This window comes from Lasioglossum baleicum, chromosome 13 (assembly GCF_051020765.1).
Source record: "Lasioglossum baleicum chromosome 13, iyLasBale1, whole genome shotgun sequence".
Taxonomy (NCBI): Eukaryota; Metazoa; Arthropoda; class Insecta; order Hymenoptera; family Halictidae; genus Lasioglossum; species Lasioglossum baleicum.
In genome coordinates, this window is record NC_134941.1 from 7,646,092 (window position 1) to 7,667,171 (window position 21,080).

General features: G+C 34.4%; 1 protein-coding gene and 1 long non-coding RNA gene across 5 annotated transcripts in view; one reads left to right on the plus strand and one right to left on the minus strand.

The window, feature by feature from the left end:
• Positions 1 to 21,080, plus strand: part of LOC143215023 (uncharacterized) — a 58,779-nt gene that overhangs the window by 15,809 nt on the left and 21,890 nt on the right. For 2 of the 3 annotated variants that reach the window (XM_076436710.1, XM_076436711.1), the window contains 2 exons: positions 17,646 to 17,821; positions 18,592 to 18,811. In XM_076436710.1, coding sequence (XP_076292825.1) covers positions 17,646 to 17,821; positions 18,592 to 18,811 — 396 coding nt within the window. Of the gene's footprint in view, positions 1 to 1,705; positions 5,730 to 17,645; positions 17,822 to 18,591; positions 18,812 to 21,080 lie in introns of those variants that run through there. The other variant, XM_076436712.1, reaches the window with a different exon arrangement.
• LOC143215026 (uncharacterized) overlaps positions 9,145 to 21,080 on the minus strand; it is a 70,356-nt gene continuing 58,420 nt past the window's right edge. For both annotated transcript variants that reach the window (XR_013010271.1, XR_013010273.1), the window contains one exon: positions 9,145 to 20,115. This is a non-coding gene — a long non-coding RNA (uncharacterized LOC143215026). The remainder of the gene's footprint in view (positions 20,116 to 21,080) is intronic.

The window sequence follows — 21,080 nt, forward strand, 5'->3', positions numbered from 1 at the left end:
TGCACATCTTACAATTTCTTAAGAGATATTCTTTTTTTGTGATTTAAATTATAATCAGTTGTGCTTATAGATTAAACATAAATTTATTCTTTTTGAAATAGAAATGATTCATCATTTTTGTGAATGTAGTAACAGTTTAAAAATAAATATGACGAATTCAAAAGATTAGTACGGTACAGAAAAAAAAATTAAATAAAAAAAGTTTCGAATACTTTTTAAAAGATAACGAATAAATTCCCTCCGTCTGGTAAACCTGTCCGTTGCTTCCACGTTTTCCGTTCTTGTCCGTTAGATGACACGCCAATTAGTTTTTATTTATTCGATAGAATTCTGAATATTTTACAAACTTAATGTTAATTATTGTTAATTTTTACTGTGTTTTCGATACTTCTAAATACTCTAAATTCTAACATTTCTTTGAGATATATTTTATTTTTATCTAATTGGCGTGATTTGTTCTATGTATCCATGTATATCTCACGGCAGAACACCCTACTTTGACATATTGTATACAACAAAGCAAGAGCTTGATGCCATAATATACTTAAGCTTCTCGGTCAAGGTCTGTGTTTGATCACTGTGTTGTAATTAAAAAAAACTTAATATCATTGGCTTCACTAATTATATTATAATTCATTATAAATATTGTATAAATTACAAATTTAATAAAAGTAAAGTGCTTCTAATTGCTTTCATATGAAGTTTTAACATATAAAGATGCTACATTATAAATACATATTCAGAAAATAAATCAGACAATAAATCTATATTTGCATCTTCAAGTAGTTTGTATTATAAAATTCAATTCTTATCATTGTCTCTATTTTAATGTATACTTTTTAATTATGTAATTCAAGGGTTCAGAAGGGAAACGATTTCAAACGGATACATTCATTGGAAATTGTTTATTAGTAGTGCTGTAATAATCATCAATAGTAATTGAAGTATCCCAGTACTAAGAGATTGAAGTATCAAGCGAAAATTATTCAACATGAAAGGGTGTTATTGTCGAAGAGCAGTTGATAAAATGTTGGAGGATACTGCGCGAACTCTCACGCCTCATATACCCAATAACAACACGCTTACCATTTGTCTCCGATGTGTGTACGTTGGTGATGCGCGACATCGTAGTGCGCACGATAGGTAGCAATGGGATCAACCAATACCATTTCCCCAACCTTACATATGTATCATAATGAAAAACTATGAAAAAATTTATGGATTACAGTTCTCAAAATGTTTTCACAATAAACTATTGTACATTGATTCTTCTAAATTACTTTTTGCCTTTAAATTTTAATACAATTCTTTAGATCATCAAACAAATTGAATTTAAGCAATGTGAATGAAACTCTTTGGATACCAATAATGGTGGAAAATTAGGAATTATTAAAAGTTTCAGTAGAATAAAATATATTAAGTTTTAACTCTTAATAAATGATTTCTACGGAAATAAGATATGAACCATGATAATTTAAAGAATGTATTATAGCTTAAAAGAGATCCCATTGCTAAACTAGATAGAGCGTACAACAATCGTGCAGCTAGGGTTTCTCAGCTGGTTGTTGCTGTCCGGTGGTGGCTGGCAAATCGGAGACCCCACCCATAAATCCACTCAACAAAACAAAACAAAGAAAAAAAAAAGAACAACTTCCTTCTCCGTGCTGCCTCTACCGGGTTAGAGCAAGTTGTGTGTGTGTTGCAGCTGACCTACGCAAACTGCACTCGCTGGACCCACGCCCCTGTCCTGTCTGCAACCGCATGTACAGTAACTTGTCGAACCTGCGTCAGCACATGCGCCTCATCCACAACCCCCAGAGTGTCACATGCCCCCTTTGTAACAAGCCATTCAAGACCAAGCTCTACCTGAAACGCCACCTGGTCAGCTTCCACGACCTCGGCGTCACAGAGAGACACCGTCAAGAAGAAATCTACCAGCAACAGCAGCCAAAGGCACAACAGCAAACTGGAGCGCAAACTCATCTACAAATTCAGGCGCAGCAAACAGATACTGTCAAACCCTTCCCCGTGACCAGAGTTTCTACAGAAGAGGGCACACCCGCAGTGACTCTGGAGAATAAATCAAGAGCATTTCAAGATGGTGCTTACGAGGTCAATCCGACCAGTGTTGAATCAAAGCACTTTCAGAGCAACATGATGCAATTCGATGCAGCATACCACTAATGCGCCTTAGTTTTTTTGGCCCATTTGTGATAGTTTTTTGGTTGAGTAGAATTAATGCCAGTCGTTTCTGGTAATCATAAACTCTTAAGGGAGTCAAGCGTGATCTTTCCAAGAAAGACCAAGGTGCGGCAGAGAGATTAAAGAGATTGTGCTGTAATGGAAAATAGAATTTAACAAAATTTTCAGTGCACAGAAAGTAACGTAACATTATAACAATGGATAAACATATTTTTAAAATTTGATTTTAAAATTCCACGAGTTTACAAAAGCATTTTAATGAAAAAAATTCGATTAACTTTGGTTCAAAGGATATTAATTACACATTTTAATTTTCGTCTTCTTTTATGTCTCTTCAGGTACAGAAGTTAAGTTAAGGAAAAAATTAGTCATTTCAGGTAAAAAACTATTGAAACTTTGGTACCTAATAATTTAATGGGACTTTGTTACATTTTTAGTTATTGTATGAGAAATTTCTAGCCATTTTAAAAATTGATAATTTCTGTTCTATGAAAAAATATGTTTCAAAAACTCAACACAAAGTAATTGGCGAAGAATTATTTTCGAAATCCGTACAGCACTTTGCTCGAAGAATTAGTCTCTTGCAGCATCTTACAGTAATTGATAAAATAGATGTCCTTGAAGGACAACTCGCAAAAGGTGCCGTGCCTATTCGTCGTCGTAAGGAAAAGCGAGCGTATTCCTTAAAAAATACCACGAAAGAAACTACAAACAATTGCCGCAAGTGGAGCAGCCATCCCACCTCGTACTGATTATTCCGCGAGCCAGGATAACTTGTTGTTTTATTTGATGCTATACAGTGTTATATAAACTACAGATATTTACAACGATATTATATTCTTACAGAGGATTATATTTACTTTATTGATTACGTCACACGACTGGGTGCAACGCACAGAAACTCCCAGGATGACGTACGAACATATTATAATATATTTTTCACCACGTAGCAGTTTAACGGTGCGATAGACAGCCAACCGATTTTACAGCTCAAGCATATTTACAGAGGATTTATTATTGACAGTTATCGATGGGAAACCACCGTGATGCAGCAGATTGAATTTAATATATTATAAGAGGCTTGTGTCCGAGATGGCTTTTCTTACAATAGAATTCTTAAGTGGAATTCTTTTATATGCTCTAATGTGATATTACAGAGCTATGCAACTCATTTATTCTCTTTTTATTTATGAACTTTTATTTGTTTTAGTGATTCACTATTTTAATGTCATAAACTACAGCAGCCAGTACTGTTTTGTTACAGAAGTATTTTTAGCTTGTTTTGCTTAAGAAAATTAGTAAACCAGGTGTTACTATTATTTCAATAGCAGATTTTGATGTTCATTTTTGATAATATAAAGATACAGAAAATCTTTTTTTATCCAAGAGTTAGTCATTTTAAAATACTTTCTCTCTCTAGCTAAAATTAAGATTCTACCAAATTTCTGACAAAATGTTTGGTCTTTGTCATACCAAAAAATTTTGGTTACTTATTCTTTAATTTTGTTTTACCTTTTCCATACGATTTTAAGTCTAGCGACTGTTAACAACATTAAGGAGTATTATAGCAATGATTTTGATTTGCACAGTTTTGTGTTTAAAATATAGTTTCTTATGAGAGTATTCTTTCGTGCAGAAAGTACTATAATATTTTAAGATACTGATTAATATCGCATACATTTTTATACGCAGATTCACCTTTGTTGAGCAGTATCTTAACAATTTTATAGTCGGCGATTGCAAACTTTAGAGTAGTGTCCAACGTTTGGCTTACACGATTTGTTTGACATTGATTCGCGAAGAAATTTATCAATAAATTCACGTAGAACATGTTCATTTGATAACATGAAGAAGAGAGAGCCGTCTCAGACACCGCCGAACTCCATAGCCATAGTACCACACAGTACAACTCAGGATCTTTTATATTATATTTTACAGATGACAATAGTTCCGTGAGCGCGATGTGTTCGATAAATTTTTCTCGGCATACCGAGTCTAGGACTTCCAATAATTTCATTCCAACGGAATTTCAATTTCATTCCATCTGTAGAACCTTCATGTGAATGGCATACTTTTCGAAATGATTTTTGGTACATCTTTTATACGCAATATTTATTGAAATTATTGATTGACAAGTCCACTAGTTGTGTAATTATGTGAGTGATTTTGTAAATGATTTGACGAGCGATTTTGTGAGCAATTTCGTTATTCTGTTAAGGTTGTATAATTGCGATTATAAAATTATTGTGAATCGTCGTGTAGACTCTATGCCCGAGAAAAATCGAAATGTTGCGAATTAATCGCGCCGTTCACACAGGCTCCTTACCTCACGATTTACAATCAAATCACAGATGCAGCTATATATTATTATAATAAGTATATTTACATACCGTTTTACAACAGTGCCGGGGTCGCAACGACTGCGACCAATCAAATTTTTAACTGAAGCTACACAAAGCATTCACCACGAAAGAGATGGGAAAAACAAACTAATTCCAATTTTTTCGTCTCGTAACGTGGACAGGTCTTTTTTTTCTCGTTACGCACTTTTTCCGAGGATTCTTCTATTCTTCTTTTTTCCAACGCGTGGAACAGAGAGAGCTTCGTGCCCAGCGCATAGTTTTTACTCAATCTAAGATTAGAATATAAATGTTGCATATCATGTTATTAAGATTGTTGTACAGACAGCCTGTTGCAAACCTCGGTCTGTCGATCTTTTCTCGATCGTGATCTCATGTCAATCTTTATCTACAGTCTCACTTCTAACCATTTCTTTGAAATCAGACTTTACACATTTCTTCCGCAAATGTTTATTTAATCAGTCATAATAATCGAACAGTAAAATTTCAGAAGTAATTTTATTCCAAATTTTTACACAAAATCAAGAAAATACCATTTTGCTAATTAAGAAAACTGAAGACTTTGAACTTGAACTTTCTCACGTTTTATTGAATTTGATGAACACTAATTTCTAAAGATTTATTCGATTACTTTTGAGTGGTTTTATCGATTAATTAAAATCTACTGTTTGTGTTCTGTTATTTGATAGAACTTTTGTAGAAGTTTGTAACGTTTCTGATACTTTCTGTAATTGATTACAGTTATGCCTGTCCCACTCGCGACCCGCGAGTCACATTGGGCCCGATCTCCCACTTCTTCGTTCCGCTAGGATGGGAGGTGATGTTCCCCCACTATTTGTGGCTAAAGCTTAAATAGTGGGGGAGTGGACGGTTGATGGTGGGAGCCATGTGGCTCGCGACGAAGAAGAATGTGGACAGGCCCGACTTACGTGATTACAATTGCGATTGAATTAGTGAATTAAGTGAATTTGTAACTTGAAAAACGATCGATGGATTGGATCTACGGATAGAGGCTCATATACATATACATATATCACACAATAAGCAGAATCAAACAGCGAACCGCAAGCAAATAGAGAAATAGAATGGATAAAGCAATGAACCGCATAAACCGGGATTCGAAACAGAAGAAAACGAAACAAAGACAGTTTACAGGGATACCATTTTTCTAACTTGCAATCTTTCGCTGGGCATTAAAAGTGATATACCGATCAGCCGATTAGTTGATTGATTGAATTCATTCATTCATTCATTCATTGAAACATTCCAAACAGAGTAATACAGTTTTTCCATTTCTCCAAAAACCGAAACCGCTGAATAATCAACTGACTAACAAGCAAGAGTCAAAAGTTACAAGAATAAAGATAAAAAAGAAAACAGGAAATTCATCGTCTAGGAAATGTCTTAGTCAGGAGAAAGCACCTTTTCGCAACATTTTTCGAGAACGTCCTCTTTGTCTTTTCCGTTTTTACGTGCACATATGTCTCTTTTTCAATGGGTGGGAGATTTGAAAATTGGAAAGTCGAGACGCTTCGTCGCGAGGGAGAAGCGAACGGGGGACAAATCGAGATTGAAATATCGGAAAGTGTGAATTATATGCTTTCGCAGATTCGATTGAACGTACGCTGAAACAGTGGGTTCGAAATTTTCGAAAATCTAATGTACCGAAAATTTCAAACAAACACGGTTGTTCGATATTCACGAACTTTCTAATTTTCTCTTCAACTATCTTTTCTTTTTAATCAAGCAAACGAAACGAAAATAAGTACATACATTCGACGAGTAGATACGGATTATTAACATTCCTGTGTTTCATCGATCGATTTCATTTTAACTGTTATTTATTTGTATTATTATTTATTCAGAACGTAACACTATTGAAAGTAACGTTTAAGACGCATTTGAGCGAACATATTTCGAGCGAAATTTGTCAATTTTCACTTAGTTTAATCGATCTTTCTCTTTGTTTTCAAGGGAAGTGCATTTGTTTATTTGTTGTATATATTGTAAATTACAGCGATTCGTGTATTCGAGAGCTAGTAATTAACTGTAGCGCTAGAACCTAGGGGTAATCGAGAATGAAGATGGAGGTTGGTTTCTCGTTCGGAGTATTTTAGTTTTTTCATTTCATGGAAATGAAATCTAGTCAGGGTGAAGATTCGCAAAATGGTTTCGAAACGATTCAGCAATTTTCTACAGGGTGTCAAAATGAAATTCTAAATTGTCCACGAGTAAAATTCATTGTTATGTGTGCTTGTATGTACGTCAATCGCTGACGGAATGTCTGACAAGAGATCTACCGAAAGAATTTTGCAATTTACAAATTTTTTGGATCTCTTGCCAGGATTTCGGAAGATCAAAATAGTCGACGTACCGCTAGATCATCGAGCATCATTTTAAGTTGTAAAAGGCGTGTATCTATGTAAAATGAAGATCAAAAATAGGGAGGATAATTGTCAACGACTAAGACACGTTTCGGAAAAAAAAGTTATTTTGTTGTAACAAATGCCGGCGTTTCGACATGTATACGACCGAAATGAAGCGCCGGTGTTTCATGCTAGCGAGTAAATTAGTATAAGGACGCGAAAGGACTTATGTGATCATGGTAAATTGTATTCGAACTTTTGACACCGTCTGTAGGACGAAAGATAATTTTAATGCTTTTTCGAGTGAGTGATATTAAACGAAAGGACAAATTTTTATAATACGAAAACGAGCTCCATGGATAGGAAAAGTATATTGGTAAAATATACTTCACTGAAATTGCGACCGAAGAATTCGCAAATTGTACTGCAAATTAACCTAATATTTCTTAGTTCTCTCTCTCTCTCTTCTCTCTTCTCTTCTCTCTCTCTCACACATCTAGTATCTATATCCCTCGTTTTTGTGTCTAATATAAAAGGGGATTTTCTACTTGATAGCGTACTCAAACGACCAGTATTTCACTATATTTTTTAATAGTGATTTTTATAACTGTAAAGGAACAGTAATCGATAGTGCAATTTTTCGAACGTAAGCGTAGTTAGTTCATCAGTATTAAAATCCATAGGGGTATACATAATTTTCGTTCAATTTTCTGTAATCTTATTCGCTTCTTGTTTCATTCTACTTACACAGGATTTTGTTTTTTTTTTCTCTAAAGGTTCATTATTCTCTTTGTTGTTTGAAACCAGTTACATACCTTCGATCATTGTTTGTCATAAACCAGTTAATTTCTACAGCTTTATTTACAGATGTGCTAAGTTTGTCTTTTTTTTTGTTTCTAGTGTAGAATATAATTTTTATTCAAAGAAACTGAAATAGTAGTTAAAAACTTACAACTGTCGGTTGATTTGTTAATTGATCGATCAGCGATTATATATTAATCATATGCTTAAAGGTATCAGCACGCTAATATCATGTTATTAACCAAATAGTCATTGTTGATTGGGATTTTTTGGATGCGTTTGGTTCTTTTCACAGTTTTTCCGAATGCATTGATTAATCAGCTTAAAGGGAGTCATTAGTGGAGTCATCGATCTCAACGAAACCATTTTCAATGAACCTAGAACATAATCAGGTTACATGTGTCCAACAGTTCATGCCAATCTTACAAGGATAAACAAATATTTCTGAGAATAGAATGCCAAATGGAATAGGCTTTTATCCTGAAGATATTGGTTTATTTTCAAAACTGTCTATTTGCAAACCAACAGCGAATAAAAATGAAATAATCTCTTTTATCCTGAAGATATTGGTTTATTTTCAAAATTGTCTATTTGCAAACCAACAGCGAATAAAAGTGAAACGATCTCTTTTATCCTGGAGATATTGGTTCATTTTCAAAATTGTCTATTTGCAAACCAACAGAGAATAAAAATGAAATAATCTCTTTTATCCTGAAGATATTGGTTTATTTTCAAAATTGTCTATTTGCAAACCAACAGCGAATAAAAGTGAAACGATCTCTTTTATCCTGGAAATACTGGTTCATTTTCAAAATTGTCTATTTGCAAACCAACAGAGAATAAAAATGAAATAATCCCTTTTATCCTGAAGATATTGGATTATTTTCAAAATTGTCTATTTGCAAACCAACAGCGAATAAAAATGAAACGATTTCTTTTATCCTGAAGATATTGGTTTATTTTTAGAACAGTCTGTAAACCAACAATGATTCAAAATGAAATGATCTCGTTGAAATAATAATTACCAGAAGTGGTGAATAAATTGAAAACAATTACTGTGAAACAATTGATTGTGCGCTTAATAATCCAAACGAACGAACTTTAAACTTTGCAGAGCATACTTCCATATTTATGTAGGGATTTAATGAAATTGTTGCATGAAATTTGCAATGTGCACACGTTCGGAGAGTGCTTGTTCCTGTGGTAGATTGTTTACGAAAAATGTTCATTGAAATGGATGACCTCACCAATACAAGCTCCCCTGTTAGTTAACGTGTCGACAATATCAAGTGTCATTGAGACAGATTTCTGAGTAAAAACGTTTTCGATGTCCGCTTAAGTTCGTATCGCCGTATTTCTAAGAAGACGAATTGCTTCAATTACTGGCAATCAGCCTGTTAAATTGATAAAGTATGAGGAATAGTATATAATTTCATTACACCCCCCCCCCCTAATTTGTTAAATCAAGATTATCAGGAACCGTTCTGACGGATATAATTCGCCCTTTTTCGCGCATGGGAAAGCTGTTTCAATTACGTATGGTAATAATGAACCGGCAATAAACGATTATCTTTGGCAATATTATTTTCTGTTCCGAAAAAAAGGATTGTACTAAATTTTCAAAAGAAATCTTCGAGGTTTATAAATTATTCTTTTGAATCATTACACGTTCGATTGTTTTGTTTAAACGAGTCTTTAGCTAGTATTGTTTCGGGAAACAATGCATACGAACCATTCGACTATGAAGTAAGCACTATTAGTAAGATGTCTATCTATTAATATTTATCTAAAGGTAACGTAAATTATCGAGCTGTAAATTAATAGCTTTCTGCGTTGTATAAGAGCCCGGTTGCGAATTTCAGTGAGAGAGAAACACTCGCCGAACGAGAATCCAAGGTGATATATAGATTCCAACACCTTTTTGCAAATCTATTTTAGGAAATCCTTCTTTTTGCAAAAAGCGCGCATTCGAAATGAAAAAAAAAAGAAAACTCCACCAGTTTCGGAAACTGAAATTCTCGTTCTTGACGTATACAATTCTAATGGACGTCGACGTAGTCAAATCTTTTATATGAATTCGAAGAGCTTTAGATTTTTGCAAAAAATGGATTCCACGATTCTTCAGAATCTTTCACGAGAAAATTCAGAATGTTCGACTATGGGATACGTTCGATCGCGAATCGAATTTATCCCTTGAAATCACTGTGGAGGGAAAACATTCTGCTTTATATACTTTTCTTCCAACTATTTGGGACGATTGTACTTACAATGTCCTGAAGTAATACCCTACAAACGAAACGAGTAGACCTACAAAATTTTTGTATTCGGCGGACGCGAAAGTTAGGCGAACTTTGAGGAACAATGCATAACTCGCATGTCTTGACGATTTTATTCGTTATTTGTGCAGACTTTTCTAATCCAATGTAACAATGATTCATGTTCATTCGATATTTCCTATGATTTTTTAAAAAAAATTCCTATATTTTGTAATGAATTTTTCAAGAAAATTTTGTGCATCGAGTTACTAATATTTATTGAGTTATTTAACCCTTAAGTAAACTGTTGGGTCTGATGCGACCCCCCTCGAATTTATGCCAATTAGTTAATGTTCAACTATTCAGAATATTTGTGGATTAGATGAAATTTTACCGTTTTTTACAATACTTACAATATTATATCATTTAATTGAATCGTTGCATTTTTTTTAAAGTACATAGAACAGGTTCAGGCAACTTCCCCGCTGGCGCTTCACTACTCCCACTACCGGTGGTTACCCCACTATGAACTTCATATTTCCCCTACCGTACCCCCTCTTATACCTATCTCCCCAAGCTCCTCCCACACTCCACCCTTTGGTGGGGAGAACCCAGGAGTAGGCAGAGTTGCCTAGGCCTGGCGCAGCAGTACGTCTATATCACAAATAACCAATAAAAATCTTAAAAATACCAGTTATAGTTTGTTGATCAAGGTGAACAGAACTTCCGTGTTCGTCAATTAGGTTAGCTGAAGATCTCTGCATAAACAAAGGGCGCTATCGTTCTCATTTCTCGCGAAGACACACACGTATGTACATTGAGAGATTTCATAGAAAATTAGGCGAAAGCTTTTGAGTTTCGACTACAATCATCGAAAGCTTTCGCTCCCCGAAAAACGTTTTGAAGATCTTTCGCGTTGAGAACAGGTCTTGAAATTTTTGCAGAGAATCAGAGGGAAATTGGGATTGCAATTTGGATTGCAAGCAAACATATGTGATGAGAAACTCACACACACACACATTGGATACTAAATTTCCATGCGTTTGACATGTTTTTGGGAGTCAACTGCAAACATCGTCACGATCGTTTGCATCAGATTGCAACCATTCGATTCCAAAGGTTTTTACAAAAAATAAAAGTCATGAGAAACTAGAGTATAGAATTTTTACTGCCAGGTCGAGGACAAAACTAGTTTTTTTCGAGATGAAAAATATTTGAATGCAAGTGTTTGAGAGAAGGTTTATTTGCGAAAGAGTCCACGATATGTACAATCCTTTCAGCATGTTTGATGACAAAAAGAAGTATGAGATATATCGCGGAGATGTGTATTCTTGGTGCGAGAATAAGTTAGAAAAAAAAAATGTTCGAGAGGGAATTTTGTTGATCCGCGATGCTTGCAAGATTATTTTGCAGAAAGAATTGCAAATATTTGAGACGAAGTATATTATAGAACGCTGAACACCTTGATTGAAATTGATTTCTAAAATTTCTACCAGGAGTGACTAAAGAATAACGAATGAAAAAAAAAAGGGCGGAGATCAACGAGGTTTTCGACGTATTTTCGCATTGAGAACAAAAGCTTGCATGTGTACATTAGAAGGGAAGCACACACCTCGAGTGGAGTTTCTTCGAATTTTCTCGCTTCTGACGTAGAAATTTTTGCTCGCTTTAATCTCTAAGTGATACACTTTATTTAGTAGGACCTATTATTATATACTGTCCCGAGTGACATAGCGTATATATACAAAATAATAATAATTCATAATTATTCACACGAACGACTGAATAATCGCTTTCTGTCCTTTTTTCGCTGTGTGAAAGAACATTTAATGTCGACGATAAACAGATGGTAATAAGATTTTGTACTTACGATTAGACAAACTTCTGAACAGATAATTGCGAGTTTACAAGTGTATATGCGAAGTGGTTTCGTTTCACGGATTGTGTCATTAGACGTGTAAAAAAAAAAAAATGAATTGTGGCGAAGGAAAATGTATTTTTCTAAGTGGACAAGTTAAGGTATTTTTTGAAAAATTTTATATGTAGACCTTTCCAAAACGATTGCATTGGAACAGTTTCGGTTGAGTTTCATGAAAATCATGTGATAAGTAGTAACTAATTATCGTTTAGAAGTATTATTATTATTATTTTCCATTGTGTGGTCATGAAATTTCTCTTTGTCCACTTATCTGTGAGCAATTATCTGTGCAGATCGACCTTCGCAATAATAACAGGGATGATAAATATTGTAAACCTTTTGCAGTCGCTCGTAAAACATTTATGTGTCATTGTGTACTGATTTCTGCGCTCTTCTATTCCTTCTTTATCATTGATTTGTGAGCAATAAATGATTAAACGGTGACTACTTCAGAATTATGGCAAAAGAGAAATTATCGAGAGTCACTAAATTTATTTTTATTGCGTAGACTGCGGATTTTATGCATTTGTGACGGAAACGAGTGAGTGCGATTTAATGCAGCGGACAGATTAAAAGAATTTCAACAAACGAATCGGACAAATTTTATTTTGCATAAAGATCCGCAGTCCAGAGTCGCCAGATGAGGGGAGGGAGCACGAATTGAGGGGAAAGGTTACCCTCTCTTTGCCAAATGAAACGCGTCACGTGATCAGGCGGAAGCGTGGGGGAATAGCGTCATAGAAGGGGAAGGTAGAGAGGGAACACGAGTCTTAATCTGGCGATTCTGCCGCAGTTTTTCTCGGAAATATTAAATGAAATCTTGCCAGCAGTTAATTATTTATTGTTGAACTGAAAGCTTTTAGATTCTCTCATGCATTCTCACTCGTCTGCAGTCGATGATTGCGAAATTTCGCGAGAAAATAAACAATTGAAATGAAAAGTTTCGGGACAATGAGAAATCATCGGCTGCGAAGTCATTTATGCAATTCTTACTATTGATTAAAAAACTAACATTTCTCCAGCATTGAAAATATCAAAATTGATAAGTATAAAACATGTCAAAAATGTCAATAGTGAGAGTCGCATAACATCGAGTCATGGAAAACCCGACTGTTTAACGAGTTGTCAAATAAGTTAACGATTGCAATGTTTAGACTGCAAATGGTTGGGACGTTTTTCTATACAGTTCCTTTTCTGGTCGCTCATTAAGCCGTTTAGCTAGCTAATCAATCGTTCCATTAATCGTTCTGTTAATTAAGAGAAAGCGTTGTCTTGATACTTAATCGAACATTTTCATTAATGGACGATCATTAGAACGGAGCACGTTTAATACCAGACAAACTTTCAAATGCCTTGTTTTTTGAGAACTCATTTCACCGTAATGAAACATCTTCAATCATTTTGTGTTATTACATTAGGTTCCTATTTTACTCGACTCTTCGATCTACGTACATATACTGTTTAAGCCAAAAATTGTGAAAATAAATGACCATGTTTTTTTATTCGATTTGTGACATTTGTAAGACTGTTCTTTTCTTGTGATACCTTTGTGGACATGTGCTCAGTCACTCCAATGATCCATGACCATTTTCGTTAAATGAAAATCATTCGTGTAAATATCAGACGAAATTGCATGATTCCCATTTATTGAAACGCAGTTGTATACATATAAAGGTGTGCGGGTATATTCACTATTAATGGATTTATTAACATTTCAAATCACTATAATATTCGTCGAATTACTTGCAAACATTTTGCTAGATTAGTGCATACGCAGTTCATTCATTAACTTTACATTGAAGTACTCGAAGTTGAATTAAATTTTCTAATTTGAACTTATTATTATAAATTACTATATTTGTCCATACGAAGTCCATTTATTTATTTTATTCAAAATGAACATAACTGAACATACTTGTTTAAGTCCGTTGATGATTATTCATCATTTTTCAAATGAGTCAAAAGAATAAACTAAATAAACCAATCAATAATATATAGACTGAAAAGTTGATTGTATTAATTGAATAAGTGCACAATGATTTTTTATTGTAGTTATTTACTACTATTTACTATACAGGGTGTCTCATAATTCAGGGTACCAATTAGGTTAAGTCGATTCTATGGCTGGAAATAAAACGAAAATCAAGAATAACGAAATTGCGTGGAGACTTCGTTACCGAGAAAATTAAATTTAAATATCAATTGAGTACACGCGTCCTTAATAAATAACCGACGTCACTATCGACTTGACCATAACGTTCCAATTTTTTACACGAGTCGTGAATAATCGTATTCTGATAGTAAACAAGCCCTGACGTTGTACCATTTAAGTACAAACACGGTCGCAACAGCATCTTGTAGTGAAATCCGTGACATCGGTTATTTATTAAGGACGCGTGTACTTGACTGATATTTCAATTTAATTTTCTTGAAAACGAAGCCTCCACGCAATTTCGTTATTCTTGATTTTCGTCTTATTTCCAGCCATAGAATCGACCTGACTTAATTTGCACCATGAATTATGAGACACCCTGTATAACGCTGTGTTTTTTTATTTATTATTTTCCATCCTATAAGTTCAATAAATTTTTCAACGTTCGGTGTTGGAATTTTTATATTTCTCAAAACCCTCAATTTTTTATATCTTTAAATCTACAAACAATTTGAATGTATTTTGCTTTCTTGTACAAGGAGAAAAAATTTCACTGAAAACGAAGTCGTCAGATATAACTTCAATAAATTAGATAATTTGTTCGCGCATCCGTTTTGTAGATGTGAATGCAGCATGATAAAACGTTCATCGAATCATTACCATGTTAATGAGTGCGAGTGAAAATATTTTGCACTGAATGCACAAAATTTAAAAATATCGTAATTGGTGGAAAGATTTATGAAGCATGATAATACGGTGATTAGCGATTAAAAGTAAAACTAAAAGGCATGGTAGGATATTTCATGTTTCAGTTCACAATTTCCTCCACATTATTATAATAATAAAGCCACGTTGTCCAAGCTTGAACGGGAGATAATTATAAAAATTAAGATAGACTCTTAAAAAAATTATACTCCGTCGGATTTGGCCCAGATAAAAAACATTATTCCATTAGAATTCGTACTTTAAACACTATAATAATTTTGTAAAAATTAATTTAATTATTTCCTCGTGTTTTACAAATTTGCACATACAGATCTACAGTCTAATTATTTGATTTAAAATTTCATCATTTTCACAATCAATTTTCCCTCGGCAAGCAGTTCTCAAATCGGATAAAAAAACACTTAGGTCAGATGTCAACAAATTAATCAATCCTTCCGGAGAGTCATTACACCTCTACTTCCTCACAGCCGAATATTGTGCGCCAAAACAATTAATTAACAATGAGTTTATCGAAAAACAACCTACTTGAAGAACTCAATTGGTTAGGAACACATTTATCAGTTAAATGTTTGCATAAGATGAAGTATTTCAATTTTCTACCGATTTTCATGTTGTTTTCGAATAGAACCGTAAAAACACGGATGAAACAGTTTTTCCGACGATGGAAAATCTGTTTCGAGAAAAATTTACGATAGATATACGAAATAGATAACTATCGGAATTGTAACATTGGCGTGGATATGCATTGCACGCGATGCTTTGCACTAATTTTTCGCGATCTATCCAGGTCGGTGTTCCAATTTGCGTGAATTGTATGCGACCTTTTAATTGTCAGCGCGAAGATATCAGTGAATAAAGATATTCAGATTTGTACATCACTATCGACATACTTATTTCATATCTTGTGCTCTCACACACGTGTACCATTTCTTCTTTTATACTTATCACAGACTATTGCGTTTCCTCGCGAAAACTGATGACGCGTAAAAAACGACTTTCCGACATGCTCTGCTTGAATGAAGTCTTTTTGGGTGAAAAAAATCAATCTTTTTTTGCAGAGTCATGTTCCAACTCTTTTCAGCAATATCTCTGTAGAATTTCAGAATTCATTTTTTTCAGAATTCTTTTCAAGTCGGAAAGCACGAACAATTTTTTCGGAAAAATAAAATATTTGAATTTTTCACCGTTCCTCACAAAATAATTCTTTTTCACTGTTTCTAGGTCAGTACTAAACATTTTAAAAACGGTGGTATTGTGATTAATTTATAACCAGTTGCAAACATTTTTTTTATTTCATGTATGTTTCATCCATTTAATGAAAGTTCAAGAATTTATCATCTTTCACGTGTCGAAAAGCCGACTTTTTAAATATTCACTGTTATAAGAAAGGAGAAATATTTCCATAAATACAGTATTATTACTAAAAATATGTTTTTTCGTTACCATCTATTTTATTGTGATATATGTTAGCGTAGTAATAATAGTAATAAGAATAATAATAGTATTGATAAATATACTATGGTTTTATTATTACGAAATTTGTGTTTGTAATAGCATAAGAATATTTCTGAGCAGACATTTGCAATTTCAAATGGCTGTATTTGTCGCGATTCTTGAAGAACTTGCAACTGCAAATATTAGATTGTACTGTTTAAACAATAATTACAGGGGAGAGAATGTTCTCCGACTCTCGACCTCCATCTCTCTTTCTCTTCGCTCTTTAATTACAAAAGGGGACTTTCCCTTTGATTAACTCTTTTGAATTTGCCTCCTTTTTGCAATTAACCTTTCTGCGATTTATGCCGCTTTTTTAGGTTAGTTATATTTGACGATGTGGTGATCTAGTTTTTTATTTTTAACAATTCTATAGCAAAAAATGCAATCATATATTCCAGTTATATATGTAACATCTGCTATTAAATCAACGAAGTGTGTCACAAACTAAATATCTCATGTTAATTATATAAATGTCAACGTTTAAATTAATTTAGCACTGCCTTGAAGTCTCGAGGAATCGTTTTACGGTGTTTATCGGTAATATTCTACACCCACATAATTGATGTTTCACGTTTCCTGCTCGGTGGCGAAATCTGTGTCAGTAATAAAAACTGCCAATATATGAACAGAAACGGTCCGCGGAGTTTCGAAAGCTCCGACTGTCGCGGACCGAGTTTTTCGAGAATTTCGGGGTAATTTGGAAGAACTTCACTTTTACAGACACACGTTCTGCTACAGCAGAAGAGGAAATTACGAATTACGATCTCGCATAAAATTTATGACATTTGGTTGTAAAATCCTGTTTGCTCCGTTTTATATTTCATTAATGAAGCATTGTAACATTAAATCAAAATTTTTCCAACTCGTTAGAAAATTTTGGAAAGTAATATCATTTTGTTAATAGATTTTGTTTGAACAGTGATTATTTCACATTAATTTATAAAAATAACAGGAATGTGTCTGTCCACATTTTTAGCCATTTTTATCATAATATATGCCCAGAAAACAAAAATTTATTTAATAGGCAACTAAGTTCGCGACCTCCACATTTTCTCAAACAAAGTCATTTATATATCATTTTTAAGCACGAGTATTTTACATCAAAATAATCGCAAAATTCAGAGCTTCTCAATGATATAAAGTTCTAAAGAAATGGTCACTGAACGAGGTTATAATGATACAATAAAAGAATTACGAAACAGAAGGTCGCGAATTTAGTTGCCAACCTAATCAATTCTTCATAGATGTTTTGTAATCTCAATAATCGTAAATTAAAATATTGATACCATGGCAGTCAACGCGTTAAGATGTTTTTTAGAGATTAAGTATGCAAGAAAAAAGATGTATAATTTGCAAATCCTTGTCCAGGTCGGAAAGTACGTCGTGGCAGGCCGCGGATTGGAAGGGGTGGAAAGCAGGGCTCTCCATCGGTACAGGGTAGTTCACCCTCGAGGAGCGAATGGCTACCCTTGGATATGAGGACTACACCTCCAGCTGCAATGTCTGCTTTCCGTGGATTCGAGGAATCCTCTTCTGATGGCGTGGTAAATTTCTTTTTTCTCCCTTTTCCCATTTCTTCAACCCCTACCTTCCTTTATATCCCTACAATCCTTTGGGAACGTCGTCTGTGCAACAAATTAACTCTAACGCATGATTCAACTAGGCGTGCAATATCACTAACTTGATTTATCACAGTGATCGCAGAATCACGATCACGGTCATGATTCACGCCGTGATCGTGGTTTTTTAATCTAGAGTGAATTAGTTCCTTTTTTTAAATGCATCAATCAGCTTGCATATAACGTAAATTTAAAATTATATTGCGTTTTTTGTATACATATGCATAACGTAAATTTACTTAATTTAATGTTAAAAATAAAAAATATTCAATTCTCTTTTCCATACCTTATTTCTCTATTTAAAAAAGAAAAGAATTCACTGTTCCTCTCGAGATTTCGTAATCGTAATATTTACTTAAATAGTATAAAAATGCCGACAATTTTTCTTTTATGTTTATGTAAGTAAAGTTTTACAATGGATTACACTTGAAATTATAGGAAATGCAAATGATAGTTTGAGAAACGTCTTATAAAGCTAATAAATTTGATAAAAATGCGATTTAACTCGCAATTTTGTTTTGATGTTAATATAAAACATACAGATTATGTCTCTTCGCCTATTAGAAGCGATCACGAAAATTACGAATCACTGTAAAAAATCTACTTAGAGAAATCAACCTGGTTCCAACATTTATTAGTTTTCATGATGTGGTTTTATCATAAATTTTTCACGAAATTCTGTGGTTGACCGTTAGGTGCACTTGGGAGAGGGGATAGCAGTTTGCGAGGAACAACTGAGGGCTGTGAAATGGAGCGATTACAGAAAATTGACTCGTGGTCTAGCGGCAATTTTGTTCAGTCCTACCGAGTTAGCCACCTGCTCGGTCACTGGACAACGATGGAGCCGCGCTGGAACCGCCACCGAGAGACCCGTGAAACCTGCGCTAGATAAGGCCAAAGTGCAGGCAATCATATGTAAGTTTTTCACCTATTTTGGCTCTCCACGCTTTTATTCTCTAACTAGCTAAACGCAAATGGCGCGAATCTCGCAATAGCACCCGCACAAGAGCCCTAACAGGAATGCCGCAATGGCCAGTGCTAACATTTTGACACTCTTCTCGGCAAAGTAACTTTTTAGAAATTGAACCAAACAACCTGAGTCTCTCCAAGGAGTTGGAAGGACTAGTTTACCAGATAATAAACGATATCGTTTAATCTATTAGATCCGAAAGAACTTCTTAGTCGTAAAAGCAGAGTGCGAGTAAATGAAACATTGTGCAACTGTGAGACAATACTAATTTAGTGAAAAAATTTCTTTGTTTCTGATTATTTTTTTATGAAACTTTTAACACTTTCGTGACGTTTTGCCGGTTCCAAACACGGCGCAGTTTAAACCATATTTACTTATTTAATCCATGATATAGTAGAACCTCTATTATCCGAACTCAATCAGTAAAATATTTACGAATTTTCACAGTAAATCTTGTAGTGCATGGATCATTTTGGATTGAACTGTTCATCACCCGAGTAATGGAGAATTCAGATGTCCTCGGTTCGGATAATCGAGGTTCCACTGAACAGTGAATTATGCAGGCAAATATGCTCGAAAGTATGTCATGTTTGGGTTTGTTTTAATCAGGAAAATGTCACGAATCTGTTGAATGTGTTGAAAAATATAATTTTTCAAAAACTATGTGGAGGATGAAAATGTCCTCAATCTTGAAGATAAGAAAAATTACTCGTCCTTTTGGAAAGAATGACAGCGATAGAAGAATAAACAATGCTAAATAATGTGAAACGCTTAAGACGAAAAGTGATCGATAACAAGATTTTAGGTTGTTGAAATCGATGTTTCCTTTTTTAATGGAATAATGTATGTATTATCGATACAGCAACATTCGGGAAAATACATAGAAAGGCAATTTCAGCCGCGCGTAGCAGTTCGACTGCAAACGACATTCGCGTTTCAGATGAAATTAGACAGGAGGTTTTTCATCCGCACGATTGGACGTGGTGGAACTGTTCGATAACCAGTCCACCTAGTTTAAATCCGTTGGGTTTCTCCTCGTGGAAAGTAATACTTTATAAATACTGTTCTGTTCTCTTTGAACGTATTTGGAATTATCTGATTCGCAATATACCTGTCACAAAGTTATAATTGGATCTCATTTATCTACTCACTTTATCGGACGCCTCTTCTTCTATATAATTCGCGGTGAGTGATTTCCATGAATTCTGAAATTCATTAACAGTTCCCGGGGCTTCTTCGTTTGACAGTTCTGAAAATAGTTTGAAAATTTGATGAAAAATACAGAACAGTACTCAACAATTTCGCAGAGCATCTTTACTGTATAAGAACATTTAGAGAATTGTAGTCGACGCGTGACGTCAGTAAAAACAAAGCTTAAATAATTGTGGCAATTACTGTAATGAAGTAAGTAAACAACTGTGTTGTAAACGATTAAAACGCGTATGAAAAAAGGGAAAAATAATATACCTCTGAATAAAATATAATAGAAAAATTATGTCCAAAAATGTACTGTCCTGTAAGAGGTCCTGAGGTCATTTAAAATAATTTTTTCCTTTGCGAAAATGTTCTTCGCGGTCTCGTTAATGGATTATTAACGAAAAACACGGGCCAATCAAAGCGTTGCTTCAGGTTACGCTGGGCGTGGCGTTGCGTTGACCTTGGCGCTGTTGTCGCGCTCCGATTGGTCCGTGGTTTTTCGTTAATAATTCCTAAACGAAAGCGTGGAGAACATTTTCGCAAAGGAAAAAGTTACTCCGAATCATCTCAGAAATCACCCCTTTCAAGAAAGTACATTCTTGGGACACCTCAGTTCTGTATAATTTTTGGATTTTACCGTAAGCAAATTGTAGAACTGATTGCGCATTTATTGCGAAAAAAAGATTTATTGATTGAACCAATCGAAACCGGCCGCATCGATACACTATAAATTCAATAATTTCGGTGTTTTCACGCGCCATAGTATAGTCGTAACATTCTTTCGCTTATAACACAACGTTTTATGCACTCATCATTGAAGTAATGTGTTTTGGAAACGCTATGTTTGTATACGCACGTGTAATGGTTTGAAATCTGATACTCTTGGTTGAGAGAATTTCGTAGAGTATTTACGACCAGTTCATACGATATTAATGAGTAACAGCAGTCGCAGATAAACATTACTGATGACTAGCATAATATACGCCGAAAGAGCCATTCGATGAAATGTACGTTGCT